The sequence below is a fragment of the Nuphar pumila genome, chromosome 3, assembly GCF_984573655.1.
Source record: "Nuphar pumila chromosome 3, dmNupPumi1.hap1.1, whole genome shotgun sequence".
NCBI classification, from domain to species: domain Eukaryota; kingdom Viridiplantae; phylum Streptophyta; class Magnoliopsida; order Nymphaeales; family Nymphaeaceae; genus Nuphar; species Nuphar pumila.
This window is the reverse complement of record NC_143251.1, coordinates 130,472,674-130,490,593: the sequence shown is the minus strand read 5'-3', so window position 1 is coordinate 130,490,593 and position 17,920 is coordinate 130,472,674. Positions and strand designations below refer to the sequence as shown.

At 39.3% G+C, this 17,920-nt stretch overlaps 1 protein-coding gene and 1 pseudogene across 2 annotated transcripts; one reads left to right on the top strand and one right to left on the bottom strand.

Moving 5' to 3' along the window:
- Positions 1-2,165: 2,165 nt before the first annotated feature.
- Positions 2,166-4,271, top strand: LOC149843820 (peptide-N4-(N-acetyl-beta-glucosaminyl)asparagine amidase A pseudogene; annotated as a pseudogene). Its single transcript, XR_016431161.1, has one exon. The product of XR_016431161.1 is annotated as a peptide-N4-(N-acetyl-beta-glucosaminyl)asparagine amidase A pseudogene (transcript).
- A 6,215-nt stretch (positions 4,272-10,486) lies between these two features.
- Positions 10,487-17,920, bottom strand: LOC149843819 (low-temperature-induced cysteine proteinase-like). Its single transcript, XM_090000974.1, has 5 exons — positions 17,290-17,920; positions 14,398-14,639; positions 13,101-13,238; positions 11,368-11,862; positions 10,487-10,805 (listed from the first exon to the last, which is right to left on the bottom strand). Exons 1-5 carry the CDS (start codon positions 17,918-17,920, stop codon positions 10,659-10,661), a joined length of 1,653 nt encoding a protein of 550 aa, XP_089857100.1. The 3' UTR covers positions 10,487-10,658.

The window sequence follows — 17,920 nt, the reverse complement described above, 5'->3', positions numbered from 1 at the left end:
AAATTTTGCAATCCAGCAAAAAATTGGACATACATTAAATGTTTTTCAGAGCATAAAGTTTTCATGATCGTGCCCCAGCTTTCTCTGTCAAAAAAAAACAACGGATTTTCATCTGGTTTGGGGTTTTAAATTTTTTTTTTAGGAAATTGTGTTTTTAACGAAGTTTGGATAACTAAATGGCCAAGTCCATTTGACCTAAATCCGTCCCGTACCCTTTTTGAAAAGAGACTCCACAATAGGAAACGGGGTTACCATTATCCCAAAAAATTCTCTACCGAGCAAAAGAGTCGGAGTTCTGACTCATATCTAAACTGAATCTGTCCCGGATCCCGTACCTATCCAATTCCAGGTTGAATTCAAATCAAATATGGTCAGATCTATTCAGAATCGGTTGAACAAATGTAGTCAGATCTGGGTCATAAACAGTTTAACCCAACCCATTTTAGCTTTTCCACTTAGAAATCAAAGATTCTTCTTGATAGCAGATCCAGAACATATTCTATCCGGATCTGTAACCCCACTATGAGATCAAAAAATGTATCTGGATCTAGAATTGGGTTAACCCCGACCCATATCCTATCTCTTTCATCCCTATTCCCTAAGCCACTCCCATGTGCCAACGGAATCTATCTCAACCCAATTCAGATCGAGCTTTGCTCATCTGGTAGGGACGACTTGTGAATGTCACCAAGTTGATGGGATGTCACAAGTTCGAAACCCATGGGTGGCATCCCTTGCCGCAAGGTCAAAGTTGTTGTATACTCCCCATGGGCAGCGAGATCTAAAGGGTTTTAGACAAGCTAAGGTGCGGTCGGTGATGGGGTTCCCTTGGATTATCCAAAAAAAAAAAACTTTTGTTACAAACAATGCCGATATTTGGATAATTTGCTGGTATAATAATAAAAAAGTTGTGGTATTTTCAAAATATTGCTTATTTTCAGAATATCGTAATTTTATTTTGGTATAAATAGGGTAAAAACATTTTTTCGGTATTTTATATTATAAGTCTTTTATTTTGTTTTCACATATATAAGGATGCATTATAAATTAATAATATATGCAGGTATTTTCTTGGGATGTTCCCAAAAAAACATGATTTTTGCAGTCTCGCACGATTTTCCTAATAATGCAACTTTTGACATTTATCTCATCTACAGTTATAAGCCAAACCCAGTTACTTAAGTCCAAGTACCCAAAACTAAACACCATATCATTCGTACCGGGTCAGACATCCAAGCCTGACCCGTATCTATCTGGGCACCAGAAAGCAAACCTCCATCCAATTGTTTGGGGATAACTTTATTTAGATCTCCAAAAATGATCTCATGTTTGTGAATTTTGTCAAGGTGGCTTTTATTTTTTTAGAAATCTGCCAAACAGAGACCTATTCTTATGATTGACTATTAACTCCGATTAAATCTCAGTTAAATTGAGTCAAATAAAAATAATGCTCTCAAATGACTAAAATGCATAACCATCTCTATTCTATGATGCTAAATAAGTATTTTCAAGCAAATGGATGGCTCAAAGGAATGTTCTCTTTTTTTTATAATACAAGAGAAAAAACCCCGTTAGTGGACGCACATTGACTGGCCTCTGATTGGTAAAACCCTTGGGATCCCCCTGCCATGAACGAGTACACCCAGCTTTGACCTTGCAGCAAGGAACATTATTCATGGGTTTTGAACTTGTGACGTTTCGACAACTTTGTAAGTTTGAGGTTAGCCTTTTTTTTATATATTTACATGAAGAAACAACCTTCTTCATCACTGACCTAGCCGAAGCTAGCTTTGCTTGCTGTACTTATTATCACTGTTTTGGTAGTATAAAACTCTGCTGACTGCCCCTTTTCCCCAGGAGTCGTGTCGTCATGCTTAGGATGATGCCCATGGGATTTGAAACTAGACGATTACCTAGCTTGCACCCCCATCCACTACTCCAACCTTTTTTGGGGGCTAACCCGAGGCCTTGTGTGATGTTTTTCAGAAAAAGAAAGGAGGACACGTGTCAAGAAGTTAAAAAAATGAGGCATCTTTTAGGATTAGAAATAAATGATTTGACTAATTGAAATTTTCTCATTATTTTATTGAGAGTCAAAACTCTAAAGGGCAGCAGCTGCAATTCCAAAACCTCCTACCTACTACCTTCCAACCAATAGTGAGCATTCTGCAATGGCAGCCCTTATCCTCCTCTTCACCACCCTCCTCCAATCCTCAACACCATCCTCACATGCACACCCACTAAAAACCAGGCTCTTCACAAATCTCATAGACCAACCAGACTCACCAACCCTCTACTTTGAGGTCACAAGGCCCATCCAAGTCCCCAAAGAGCCTCCCTGCTCCTCACTCGTCCTTCAGCATGATTTTGGCTACACCTATGGCCAACCCCCTGTTGAAGTCCCCTACACCCCTCCCCAAAACTGCCCATCTCCTGATTGGTCTCTGGTTGTGCTGGAATGGTCTGCAACAAGCAAAGGGAGGCAGTTTGACAGGATATTTGGCATCTGGTTGGGTGGGGTTGAGATCCTCAGAAGCTGCACTGCTGAGCCCAGGCCCAATGGCATCTCCTGGAAGGTTCAAAAGGACATCACAAAGTTCTCCTCTCTGCTCAAACTGAACCAGACCCTCTCTGTTCACCTTGCCAATATTGTTGACAAAACATATACTGGGGTTTACCATGTCAATCTCACCTTCCACTTTTTTCCCAAGCAAGATGGTGGGAAAAGGTTGGGTGTGGCCTCTGGTTGGGATTCCCCTGCTGATTTGATCCTGCCCATATCAAGACCCCCTCCCTTGAACGATGGGTATTGGTTTTTGGTGCAGAATTCAACTGATGTGCAGCAGAAACAGTTCTGTATACCCCGCAATGTGTATAGAGCAGTCTTGGAAGTCTATGTTTCCTATCATTCTAGTGATGAATTCTGGTATTCGAACCCACCGGACGAGTACATTCAAGCGAACAATTTGAGTGGTGTGCCTGGTAATGGGGCTTTCAGGGAGGTTGTGGTGAGTTTGGATGATATGGTGGTGGGTGCAGTGTGGCCTTTTACTGTGATTTATACAGGTGGTGTTAATCCGCTTCTTTGGAGACCGATCACCGGAATCGGTTCGTTCGATCTCCCGTCTTATGACATAGAGATCACACCATTCTTGGGAGAGATTCTGGATGAACATAACCATACCATAGAGTTTAGTGTCACTGATGCTCTGAATGTGTGGTACATTGATGCAAATTTGCATCTTTGGCTAGATGCTGGGCGTAAGAAAACAAAGGGGAAGTTGTTGAGGTATGACGCTTCACCTGTGCAGCGGAGTCTGGTGTCAGAGTTTAAGGGACTCGATGGCATTTTTGACACGAGCGCTAACCGGTATATATCGGCAACTGGAAGGGTGAAGACATCTTTTGGTAAGATTAGTACTCATACCATTCAAAGATTTAGATATAGAAATTGGATGAAATTTGGGAACAATGGCAGTGCACAGACTGTGCATCAGACAATCAATGCTAACTATGGTGTTTACTTCACACTCCCATCTTCTGATCTATACTCAATTCAATTAATCCGAACATTTCCACTTTACCTCTATACTGATACTGTGGATCAGAGCAATGGAAGCTACATAGATGTTACAGACGTGTCGCTGGGATTCGATGAGAATTCGTTTAGAGGCGAAGAATTTGGTTTCTCATTCAGTTCACTTAGAAATACACAGGATGCACGTGGTTATATGCTTGTCAATGGGAGCTTGGTGACTGGCGGATTGGGAAGGACTAAAGAGGTCTACAGGTATGACAGCACTGAAGGATGCTACTTTAGAAATGTGAGTAGCAGCAACTACACTGTTCTCTATGACGACTCAAGCTACCTTTGCAGCAAAAGCTCATCATTAGGGTCCAGAAATGCCGTCGGTGGAGAGCCACACTCTCCATTCAGGAGGGCCTCTTTGGCATCTTACAGTTACCCTCTAAATGGTTGATTAAATTTGCCTGTATAAGACTTTCTTTTTCAGCTTGAAAATTTTGGGGATTGCATACAACCATGTTCAAAAGGTTTGGCAAGTTCTAAAATGTATTGGATTCAATAAGTACACCAATTGTAGTACAAGGCTACAAGCCATTGGGTCATTTAAATTTTATGGAGTTTCTTATGCTAATTATGTGCATGGAGGTTCCAATTCTCCCTACAGGTTGCTGCTTGTATTTGTATGCTTCATCATTTATGATATCTGCTGTAATGATCTGACGGAGTAGGTGTCCAGTATTTTGTCTATATGGTTTTGTGTGTGTGTGTTTTAATGAGGAGCCTAGCATAGGATCGTTGGGTTCTAATAATCCTAGTTATGGTGCTTTCAGCAAACAGGGCTGCCTCTCTCTGTCACCAAGCATGCTCTTACATGGGCTTGAACTTTGAGATCATTTCAGATCTCAAGAAGGGCAAACCTGTAAAGGCCATGGGATGTAGCCACACCAGCATGCTTGCACATGGAAATGTCAATGCACTGTATGTACATTTTCAATGAATCTGGAGGAGTTACCTCATTTAGGAACACACAAATGTAGGAGGATGCTCTTCGACTTCCCTATACTTGTATTGCTTTTGTTGTCTCTCCCTTATTCCTTTCTCCCACTTGCGCTTTTCTTGTATCTTCCCCTGAACATATCGGGATTAGTTGGATTTACAGAGTTCATGTCAGCTGTTCTGAGTTTTTCAGTTCATAGTAGAATTTCTCTATCCTGAGTTATAAAACTCATTTCCCCATCCTAAACTTTTAGTTGCCCTTTAGTTGGTTGCCTTCCTCTCCTTCTCCCACTCTATTATTTTTAAACTCTGGGACCATCCCTTTCTGTGATTGCTAGATTCAGATTGAGGTGATGATATTTATGTGTTTTTGTCATGAAATAATTGACTTTTTATGCAGCTAAAGTTAGACAAATGCACAGGCTCTGTGTTGATTACTAGCTAGTTCGTTCAGATTGAGAATGAGCATGAACTTTATGATAGTTACTCGGTTTTGGGTTCCATGTAATATATTTATTGATTTTGTTTTCTGCACTCTGTCAATGGCCAAATTCATTTTTAACTAATTCTGGAAATCTTCTCTTTTATTTGTCCATGTAACTGACTTCTGGTTGGTATGATGTGAATCTTCTCTGAGATCATAGTACCTATGGGTTGGTCAAAAGTGTGACCGCAGATAGAACAGGCATAAGAAGACTCCTATCTGATTGTCTATGCACTTATCTCATCTCTGAACCCTAGGTGCATGCATTGACGCCGACAATCTCTATAGGTCTATATTGCTTCGTAACCACCACCAAGTTTTCCAACTGTGTTTTTCTTATCTTGTATCTTGTCTCTTTCCATCTACATGATGGCCCAAGCATGATGCTGAACTTGAAACCGTCTGAAAGCCTGCACTTCCTGGCATCATGGACAATTGGCTAAAAGATATAATCCAGTATTGAATTGCTTGTTTGTAAGTTGAATGGGCTGACCTATGTCACATCACACATGGATGATACAGGGATATGTTCATTTTTTTTAAGTTTCCAGTATGACTTATATAAAGGAATATGGAACGGCATCCATAATGGAGTATCCGTGTGACATAGGGGCTGACCCATAATATCTTCTTTTTTCATGTTCTTAATGGAAAAGGACATATGCAAGAAAAGCCTTTGCTTGTGGCAGTTTTCAGAGAAGACAGGAGTGTGATCAAACGGGACTATGTGGTGAACAAACGGGGCAAAACTATTTGATTTCTTTCCAGAATATAACTTTTTCTCTGAAAGTATAGTGCCATGCTAGTTTTTCTACAAATTAATGTTCTCTTTTCATAATGAAAAAGACTGGTTGACTATCAAATGCAAGCAAAAGTCATTGCTTGTGGAGGACAGCTCTTCAGAGCCGACAAGTGTTATCAAATGAGCTATGTGGTGAACCCTCAACTGAGGGCCACAACCATTTGATTCAGAGTAATTCATTTTCTCCCAATCACAGACTACTGTACTGTCATTGTTATGTTCATAGTCACAAATATCGGTCTTAGCTATATCTCGGCAAGGCGATTTTTTGTGATAATGTAGGTTTAGTTGATAAATCTCAGGAAAACTTGGGGCTTAAAAAGTTCTTAAAAATATAAAAATATCATAAATAAGTAAGAAAATAACATGTTTAGATAATAAAATACACATGTAATAAAAGAAATAAGTAAAAAATGTAAAAGAAAAAAGAAAAACTTAGGATATAGAAAACAAGTAAAAGGGTAAGAAGTAATTGATAATAATGTGATGTTATCATGATAATATCGCAATATATATCTGAATTTCTGACATTTTCAAAATATCAGAATATTTTTTCCTAAAATAGCGTTTTATGAATTTATAGTGATATTATTGCTATATTTTCAAAATATCGCCTATATATGTGACTATGGTTATGTTGCATCAGCGAGCATATTTGAGAAGGCTGGTCAGATGGTACCCTTTTTTTTTCAGAATCCAACTTTTGGCTGAAGATATGGTTTCAAGCCAGCCTTTCTAGTATACTCTTATTTTCATAATCATAGTGGAAATGACCGGTTGATCATCACACAAGTGCAAGCCTAATGTTTTAGTATGATATAAAACGCATATGAATTTTGTGCTATTCCATTAACTCATTGCATGAACCTTCAACCTGTTTATAATATGTACACAGGATGTTGATCTTTTGTATTGTTCATAACGGCAGTTTTGTTTATTGAAAGAGGCAAATTGATCCTCTAAGTTCCCTTTTCATTTGGATGGAAGTATGAACTAAGTTTGCACCAAAAGGAAAAAAAGTCCCACTGCAAGATGAACTCAATGACCACTTTTTTGAGCTGGAACACAGCCTTCAGATTATAGAAAGAGATACCTGGCAAATGAGCATATGAGTCTCGATCAGAAATTTAAGGATCAACATTAATGGCTTGGGCTTTGTATATTACATGAATTGTGCATGTATATACAAGAAAGAAGTTTGAAAGAATTGTTTTTCCAGTTCTAACCAAGGGAATTAACCTGTTGAGATTCATTCCAATTCTCCCTACAGGTTGCTGCTTGTATTTGTATGCTTCATCTTTTATGATATCTGCTGTAATGATCTGACGGAGTAGGTGTCCAGTATTTTGTCTATATGGTTGTGTGTGTGTGTGTGTGTGTGTGTTTTAATGAGGGGCCTAGCATAGGATCGTTGGGTTCTAATAATCCTAGTTATGGTGCTTTCAGCAAACAGGGCTGCCTCTCTCTGTCACCATGCATGCGCTTACATAGGCTTGAACTTTGAGATCATTTCAGATCTCAAGAAGGGCAATCCTGTAAAGACCATGGGATGTAGCCACACCAGCATGCTTGCACATGCAAATGGCAATGCCCTGTATGTACATTTTCAATGAATCAGGAGGAGTTGCCTCATTTATGAACCCACAAATGTAGGAGGTTGCTCTTAGACTTCCCTATACTTGTATTGCTTTTGTTGTCTCTCCCTTCTTCCTTTCTCCCACCTGCTCTTTTTTTGTATCTTCCCTTGAACATATCGGGATGAGAGGTCTCATGCATTGACATCATTATCTTGTGCATAGAAAATTCATTTTTCATACTAATCATGAGACATTAAAATAAATTCATTTTGCATACTAACCATGAATCCTTAAAATATGTTAGTGATCAACATAAATTAAATAGACTTAAAACTGAATGGGTTAAATATTTACTAGAGTTTAATGTTTTTTTGAAGCAGAATAAGCATGTTGAATTTTCTTTGGTGGATGGATTTTTGTTTAAGGAAAATTTTCTTTGTATACCTAATTGTTTCCTTAGAATTATGTTCATTTTTTGTTTGCATAATGAAGTCGTTTTGTTAGAGATAAAACTATGAAGTTAGTATCTTCAAAATATTTTTGGCCACATATAAGAAGATATGTTACCAGATTTGTAGAAAAATGTCATATATGTTACCTAGCTAAGGGTAGTGTCACCAATGTCGAATTATATTTACCTTTACCTATTCCTGAAAAACCATGTCAATACATCACAATGGATTTTGTATTAGGTCTACCCAAAACGTCCTATGAACTAGATTATATTTTTGTTGTGGTAGATATTTATACAAGGATGGCTAGATTTATACCCTATAGAAAAACCATGATGTGTCTCATATAGCTGATTTGTTTTTTAAAAAAGTTTATAGATTGTAGGGTATTTTTAAAATTATAACTTCAGACTAGGATGTTAAATTTATAGAGCATTTTTTGAGATTGTTGTGAAAGAAATTAGGCATTTCATTGCATTTTAGTATTGTTCATCATCCACAAATTGATGGGCAAACTAAGGTTGTGAATAGATTCTTAGGTACCCTATTAAGAGTATTAGTTGGTCATAAACCTCATTCTTGACTGCATATACTTGCCCAAGCTAAATTTTTCAAGTACATAAAAAATTGCAAGATAGTATTGGTAAGTACAAAATTGATAAAAAAAACACCGCAAAGTGATCTTTCAAATGAGTGATATGGTTTGTGTTACTTTAACTAAGGAAAGAATGCCTCAAGATATGCATAAAAAACTAGCATCCCGGTACATTGGTTCCTCCGAGGTTACTAATGTTATTAATGAAAATGCTTACAAGGTTAAACTACCATATCATTTCAAGACTTTGGATATATTTAATGTCAAGCATTTGAAGCAGTATCATGGAGGATCGCTTGAAGAGGATCCGGCTCCAAGACAAAGCCTTCTGAACCTAGGGTAGATGATGTAGGGAATCTAGAGTATTTAAATTTTAGCAAGGAGCACGAAAGTGATCCATCTTTGAAGATTCGATCCGGAAAGTCTTACCCCAGAAGATCCAAGCCTAATTCGACCTGTTTTGGTCCAAATGGATCTTAGGGGTATTTTGGTTATTTTATATGATTTAATTTTTTGAGATTTTTGTTTCATCCATTTTAGAAAATTCTTTTTGATATATGGTTCTATTTTTTTGGTGACTTTGGAATCACTCAAAAAATATTTGTATTTTTTAGAGATACTGAATTCTACATATCCGGATGGTTCTATTTGTGGTACTAAAGGATGGAAAGGGTAGTTTTATATTTTATTTCAATTATGAATCCAGATATTGGATCTAATTTTGTTTTGAATATTGGATGTTTAATCCATCTAGGCTGGAGTCCTCCTATTCACCAAATCTTTTAGAGTGTCATTAGCTAAGGTGTGAGTTGGTCACTTAAGGGTCCAATCAAATCCAACCACCTTACCTCCCATCTTCATTGGGTCTCTTGGAGGTATCATCCAAGAGGGACTATCATCTCACTCTTGGTGGCTCTCCATTTGCCCGCCAAAAGGAGAGTAAGATAAATATTTCAAAAGATGACCTTTTATTGGTCTCTTGGAATGTGACCTCTCAAGGAACCAATGAAAACCACAAGCACTTTCTTTTTCAGAAGAGCTCCTAAAAATTGCAGCAAGGGCTTTTTTGCATCTTTAAAAAAGTTTGAAAATATTTTGAGAAGAAACTTGGATAAAGAATGAGTGATTTTAGTGTTTTGAGCTAAACTTTGAGTATTCAAGATTAGAGGAGCCAAGTAAGATGCCTTCCATCCTCGTGGTATCATTCTGGACGTGAAGGGCGTCCACCATTGTTGTTCGAAGTGAACCGTCATTGTTGTTCATGACCAAAAGTGTTGTGTGTGTTCCTTGACAATTTTAGAATGCAGATCTTATCTTATGACTATTGGAGTTAAAGGAATGTGCTTGGCTAAAACCCGATAGCTTTGTTAAACTTGTGTTGTGGATGTTGTTATTGCTTTTTGAATCTGGAATCGGTATTCGAAAGCTGTTTGTTTTTTAAAGAATTCGGATTTGTGAAGCTATTTCTTGAAATCTCGTATAGTGGAATATCTTTTATGTTTGAGTTGAGATTGTCTAATCGAAGTTGAGTTAGCTGTTGAAAATTGAAAAAATCATCATTAGAAGTATATTTTTTGTGTAGGTTCACCCAAAAATTTAAAAAAAAAATACATTTGTGTTTGTTGTGCGTTTTTGCATTCTGGTCTATCTGACCTAGTCCCGATAACCAGAGTGTATGTGTGCTTCGATTTGATGAAAAACTAACAAACTTTCCTACATTCTTTTATGTTTGGTATACTAAACAAATTCTTTTTTTAATGCCACTAAAAATGAACCGGAAAAGAGAGTACAATCGTTTCGGTGACTATTTCTAGTGTGTCAGTTAGATCTCGTATCATAGGCACAAAAGTTATTATTTTTTATTCCTTGAAAGGATATTTTTGTTATCTTCTTTGTTGATCATTTTTTTCAAATTCAGTGACCTATCGAGGCATAGTATTAATCACTGTTATATTCCTGAAATTTCACTTTGACTGGTTCCACAATAGAATTTCATTATGGTGTCTTGGTTGCAAACCGAAGGGTTGTCCGACTGCACAACATTCAAAACAGACCTTTTGGATGAAGTTTTTTAAATTTTTTTTCTTTTTAAAAGAAATTCTTTCTGTGGAATAAGTGCATAAGGTACAACTTCATGTCTAACACGTCAAGATCGAGTTGCTGCCCAATAACCGTAAATGAAATCAACACAAGGCCAAAAGAAACAGAGAGAAAACGGTGCAATCTCTAGACAGCAGCAATTCCTTCCCCACGCCAGGTGAGCTCGCGTGGTTGGTTGGCTTCCTTCCTTTTGTCTTCAAACTTTGTCCATGGGAACTTGCGTTTGGCAAGCCTGCGTTTCTTCATTTTCACACCCAGCAAGTCCTTTGGGTTCTGCATAACCAAAACAAGATCATCATGTTTGGAACTTCTTCCCTAAGAGAATCCTTCACAAGCATATGCAAACACGAACGGACACACAGAATCCATCCCAGATTCAATCTTAGCCATCCAACCAATGGTTAAGATTAGCCTACATTCTCACCTGGATGTGGACTGATATTAGCCATCCGGAAGCATCAGTTGAATGGCTATAGGATCTTCTGTATCATATATCTAAAGGAAATAATTCTCGATTTTGAGAACCTCAAAATCTAGGGGGTGTTTGGGTGCACCTACTTATCTAGATAAACGGGATAAGCTGGCAAATCACATTATCGTCTATAATAGAAGATCCCACCTTTTCCTGTTCATGGATAAATGGTTGCATCCAAACACCGCCTAAATATAGGAATCTCTAGGCGGGTGCAGGTGGACATTAGGGTGTCGTCCTAGATTCTTATATCATCTCAAACCCTAGATCCTAGGCAATCAAATTCACCTTCAAAGTTTCTACGTTTAATAGTTGGGGCCAGTAAGGTTAGCAAAGTCTGATTTTCTTGAGTTAGGGTTTTACCTGAAGACACATCCCATCTAGAACATCACATACAGGGTAGTCCCGAGGGCAGCAGTAGTCCGAATCCTCACAACAAACTGCATTTTCATATTCGCAGCAGCCATAGAGGAAGCAAATATCAGCTATCTCAAAAACGCAGCAGCAGGTCTCACCAGCATTACAGTATGATCCATCTCCACATTGCGCTGGGGAAGGGCTTGGTGGTGGCGGAGATGGCAGGGGTGGCGGTGGCGGTGGTGCTGATGGTGAAGGATAAGGGCTTGGAGATACTGAACTTTCCTTTGTTGGATATGAAGCCATGGCATTGATGGCACAGAGTCCATATTTCAAGCCAGTGTTTCTCTTCATGTAAACATAGCCGTTGTCACCCCAACTTGTTCCCCATGAGTTTTTCACAATCCAGTAGTCTTCACCACCTTCTGATCCATAACCTACGATCAGGACCGCATGGTCGATATCGTCGGGATCATCCGAGCAACTGCCATTGTAGATCCCCTGCACCATTTACATAACATGTTCTACTTCAGTTGGTTTGTCCTTGAACAGTTGTGCCACAATTAAGGCTAAAGATGAACTTCGAACATGACCAAGTTCATGGACTCTGGCATCTTAAAGTGAAACATCACATAACGAAATTCTTTCGCTCTGACTGTAGTTTATGAACTTGATCATGTTCAAATCGATGCTTAGACACGATAGCGTGCAAGTGCAATTTTTTGAACAGCCTTTATTAGGAGTAGCGGCATGAGGAGCTTGTCTTGAACAATGAGGCAAGAATTAGTGTAAAGATTTAGAAGTTTAAGATTTTAGAGGATCTTTTTTCTTTCTTTATTTTGACAAAGAAAGACATAGATGGCACTTACTTTTGGTACCATTCCATTTTTGGTTAATTCACGACTCAAAATATGACAAAACTGGCCCAATAATTTTTTTTTCTTGATGATTTTACCCTTTTATCCCCTAAAAAAATAGGTTCCTTGGTCAAACACTTGCCTAAGTTGTTGCCCGGAAAAAAATCAGGCACATGATATCCACCAAACAAAAGAGCAAAACTATCAAGAAAACAGTAAATTGGCTATGTTTGTTATATTTTTCTAATTGGCAGTCAGTTATGGCATTGTGCCAAAAATTAGTGTCATCTAAGTCATTGTCCTTTTGTTATTTGATATTTAACAAGGAGAAACCTACATATAAGGTGGTGGGGTCCGGAAGAGATTGACAGCTTGCTGCATGGCACAACCCCAAGCAGTTAAAAAAATCCTCAGCTGACCAGAGGGCATGTCAAACTTAAGCCAAGGATGCCAACCCATCTAAGGTATCAAAGTCTTGACATCCTTCAACTTGAAAGCCTTAAGCTGACCCACCTAGCTAGGTGTATTATGGAGCCCTCGTAGACTACTCTGCCAAAGAATTTTGATTTCTTCACATCTCTCTAATGCGTACATCGAATCCAGCACAGCACATGCTGAGATTCGAGGTAAAACAAAGACGAATCCGGATCCACCCCAAAATGAGGCCATGAAATTCACTTTTCAGTAAAGATTCACAAATCTCCGGACAGCCCCGAGATTCATGAAGAAGCATTGAAGCTCAAAATAAACCGATCTGAGACCCGAAGTTTGAGATACGAGCATTCAAACGCACCCATGCATAAGTAATTAAGCAGCATTGATTTGAAATACATCTGCAGGAAGCCCACAAAGCATGCACCAGAAAAGATAGATTTTGCTTACCCCAGTGTAGAGCTGAAAGTCTATCGTAGAGGCATCGATTCCAACACTAACAGGTTGGCCAACAACTGCACAGAGTAGCGCACTTTCTTCTTCAGGCACATCCTCGTACCCATCGATGCTTACCACCTTGCGTTCCTCCTGGGCCAACGTTTTCATAAGCCACAGAATTAGAAAGTAACAAAGTAAACACAAGGAAATTTTAAGTGTTTCTCGAACATCACTGATGCATATATTGCATATGGCAGCACATTATTGGTGGCTTAATTTTAGTATCACCAAATGGTATTCTCTTCTTGCTAACCAAGTTAGATTACAGCCCCGAAAGGGTTTGACATAGTGAGATTGGGCCTAGGAGATCAAATCCCATGGGCCCCTTCTCACTATGTCAATCTCTTGATCAAGCCGGAGCGTGACGACTCTCTTGGGGCAAGGGGGACAGTGACCGTCGTAAGGCAGGCAGAGCCAGTGCGGCTAAGTCTGATCTTGGGGTGGTTTCTCCGTGTAAATATAAAAGAAAAACACAAGTTAAGGAAGAAAATCTCAGTAGGATATAATGAAATCACCGGGACTATTGCAATTCTACTTGTGACAACTGACAGGTAACGAGACATTAACCAAAATATCATGATATTTTGCCCAGCTGTTTAAATGTCCAAAGTATCATGACATTTTTTTAACATGATTTTATCACATTATTTGCATTTTCATCAGTTGTCTTGAGGGGGAGGTGACTGCCCTATTTTTATATGTTGTATTTTCCCCTTTTTGCATACTTTTGTCTTATTTTTAATTTATTTCATTTGCTGATATTTTGCTTATAAAAAACATGAGAAAAACACACACACAAAAAACAAAATTGATTTCTTATAAGAATTTGGCTGCCTCATATTCAGACATTTAAAACTTTTTCCACCATGTTCAACCCCAAGAAAGCTCTCATATGAAATGCTATAATCCTAAAGTCCAAACCACAATCTGAATTGGGGTGTATTCAGTACTAGGGACTTACGGTTTCTGATTGGGGGTTGGATATTGCCAATACCAAATCTGACCAATTGGATATTGGCTAATCGGACTCAGATTCGAGTTCAGATTTGGATGGGAAAAAGCTAAATACGGAATCCCAAAAATACATGCAATTGGATTTGGTCATGAAATTCTTATACCGAATCTGAACCCGAATGCTAATCCGATTCAGTTTTCTTAACTGAATACGACTAATGGGATTCGGTATCAGGTAGGACATCGGATATATCCGACCCATTGACATCCCAATTTCAGTAGCAAAGAAGCATACCTTGGTAACGTTGCAGGTACCACTTTGATCAAGGTAGCTAGTGTAGCTGTAGTCGGACTCGGTGTCAATGCCTCCATTCTGGATGACCCACTCGAAGGCGTAGTCCATGTACCCTCCATCACACCCGTCATTCGTCGTATCACAATCGACGAGCTCCTGCTCTGAGAGGCTGATTAGCTCTCCTGTGACCATGGCGTTGATCCCTTCCATAGCTCCAGTTGAAGAAAATGCCCAACAGCTTCCTGGTTTCATCAGCATGCATTTGTTAAAGACAATGATGCATAAAATATATATACATAAATTATAAACTATTAACTATAATATTCATTGGTATATAAATATTAGTATAATATTTATTGGTATAATATTCATTGGTAAACTACTAAGTATATACATATATAAAGAAGAATGCATAAAATATACATTCATGAATGAGCTGAGTTCGAGCTCGGCTCAGCTAAACACTAACTCTAGCGAGTCACAAGCTCAATCCATTGGTAAATGAGTTGATCCCAAACATGCCTTGATTGGTTTGTTCGGCTCTTTTGCCAGACCTACTTACAATGCCAAGTCATATTTGTCAGGACCTATTGAAACAAATATATGCGATATTCTGAAAATATCATTGACTTTATTGATGTATTTTCAGAAATCTATGACATCCTCAAAATATTGCAATGTTTTTAAAATATCACCAATTATAAAAAAAAGGTGGCAATATTAACATGATATTAAAGCGATAAGAACGTTTTTAAATTTGTGATTCTAACAGTACAAAAATAAATTTATAGTGAGCACTGGGGGCAAAAACTGCTGCTGCACCCATCAATCACAATCAATCTTTGAGACACAACCTGTCAGCTGTGGGGCCCAACACCAGATGGTTGATCAAGTGTTGCGGTCCTTGCACCATGATGGCGATGGTAGTATACAATATAATGTATACAATATAATGATCTTGTTTCCTACCCTTCTTAATTGAAAGACATTAGGGGTACGTTTGCTTGTGTTTTTCAAAAGCTAAGCATGGATGCGAAAGTAAATCTGATTTTTTAAAATTCTAACTTAAAAAAAAGTTTTGTTTTTTTTGTTGTTTTTAGAGCATTGTTAAAATGATATTCACTTTTTAAAACCTATTAAAAAGTGTCAAACCAAACCTACCTTAGGTCAAGCTGCAGGCCATTTGTTTGGGTTTTAGAGCCTTGACCGGATCCACCGGATCCACAGTGGGCATTGACCAGATTTGGCCAAACTATAGCCACCCAATTAAAGGTGGCAGCTGGCACGGCCCGGCATGCAGTCCGTCGGTTCACGCCCATTAACGGGTTGGTTCATGAACTGGACCAGTTGAGACAGGCTGATTCATTGAATCGGACAGTTTGTAAGAAGGTAAAACCGCACTGGCCCGACGGAACCAGCGTGGTTGGGCCGGGCTTAGGCGGGCCGGTTCATCCAATAGGCAGAATTGAAAACAAATAAAATGGACATCATGATTTTACGTGGAAAAACCTGAACGAAAAAACCCACGGAAAAAAATTTATAAGTGGATTACAAATTTAAATTAGAAAGTAAAAATTCTAAAACTATAAATATTACAACTAAAAATAAAATTAAGACTACTTGTCTTATTCTTGAGATGGATAGGGTTCACTGAACGGGTTGTTAGACGAAGCTGGTTTGGTTCGATCCGGTTCACGAGTTGGTCTGGATAGTAACGGGTTTTGGGGCTGAGGGGTGAAACCGGCACAGCCCAATACACGGTGCACGAGTTAAGCCCAGACCGTTAATGTAACTGTCGGGCCGTGCCAGTCCGGGTTCCAACGGCCGGTTTCGGTCCGATTATCGGTCGAATCAGCCCATTAACCACCTCTACTCCCAATATGAGAAGTAGTATAGGTTCAGTTCTGTCCAAATGAGTTTAAAGACAGACAGGACGAAGGAATCTCCCATAAAAAATTGTCCAAGACACCTTGAATGCCTTTCACCGTCAAAATGAACCAGAACCCCAAAATAAGCCATTCCTGCTTGGTTGAGCCCAAATAAACTCTGTGATGTTTATTTGCTTTCTAGATGAACGGCATCAATGACTGCAGAATGAACGGCTTCGATTCGTTCATCTTGATCATAAGCAGCATCAAAGGTGCTTTGGACAGTTTTCAGTAAGAATTCTTCGGACCTGATCCGCTCTAGTTGAACCAACAATAGAGCTAGGTGAACAACTATCTAAAAATCAGGTATGAGTTGGACATGTGAGTTCAAAAATTTCTTCGAAAGTAAAATACGAACACGTTTTTTTTTTCTAATCAATAAAATTGATTGTTTGATATTTTAATATATAAAAATGCATGTTTACCGAAATAGTTTTAAAATTATCACGAAGCTCTGATTATAGAAATACGGAAGCAGGTGGAACGTATTTTTGCATTTTTTATTGTGTGAAAATGCGATAGAAAAAGATGCACAACTCAGTCGTGCCAGGGACACGTTGCCAAGATAGATGTCACAAAGATTCGTCAACACGAAGACTCGTGACACGAGTTTGACTCGCAAATTCGATTTTTTTTCAGAAAACACTACGTGAGGACACACAATTTTTTAATTTTTAATCAACAAGGAACTATCCTTTTGATATCTTAACTGTACAATTGTATATTTTTATTGAAAACATATGAAAAAGTATTAAAACATTACTTAACATATTAAAATAATATTTTGTGTACGTGTCCGCTCGTGTCATAATGACAAGCACCCGACTGGTGTCCTTATGCCATAAGCCCAGGCTGTAACGTCTGTTTTGACGTGGCAGTTTTCTACTAACAACACTTGTTTTTAAAGTTCAACAAAATTTGCACCCCAATTTTCAGAGAGAGAGAGAGAGAGACACTGACTCACCGCACTGTCCTTGATCCTTGACTGGTGTGACGATCCCCTTCTTCCTCCAATCGAGCGACGAGGGCGCGGTGCACGACGACATGAGCTCCCTCCTCCTCTGGCTCACTTCGATCCCTTCCACCCTCCTCTTCCCTGGGCTCCTGATCCTGCTCGAGTAAATCTTCCTGAACTCCTCGTTGGTGATGTCGGCGAAGCGGTTGAGCCCCACCGTGTGCCCTCCTCCTCCTCCTCTGCTGCCCTTCTTCATCTCCCTGTTCCTCCGGTCGATGTAGGCAAGGTTCTCCCTGAACGCCTTCAACCTCCTCTCCCTCTCCCCTGCGTCCCCGTACACCCTCCCGTTCCTTTGCCTCCACCGCTCGAACAGGGCGGCCACCCTCTCCTCGGACCCAAGGTCCGCAGGGTCGTACCCTGCGGCGGAGGTCACCGCCCCTCCCCACCCGCTGCCCACCGAGATGGACGACGCCCAGAGCACCACCAACGCCAGAAACTCGATTTTCCGGCCACCCATCTTCTTCCCGCCTTCCTGGGCTGCAGTATGCAGCGGCTGCCTCTTTAAGCATGAGAGATTGGTTTTGCCGTTGAGGGTACTTCGGTCATTTTCGTTTAGGGTTCTGACTATGCGAGACGTCAT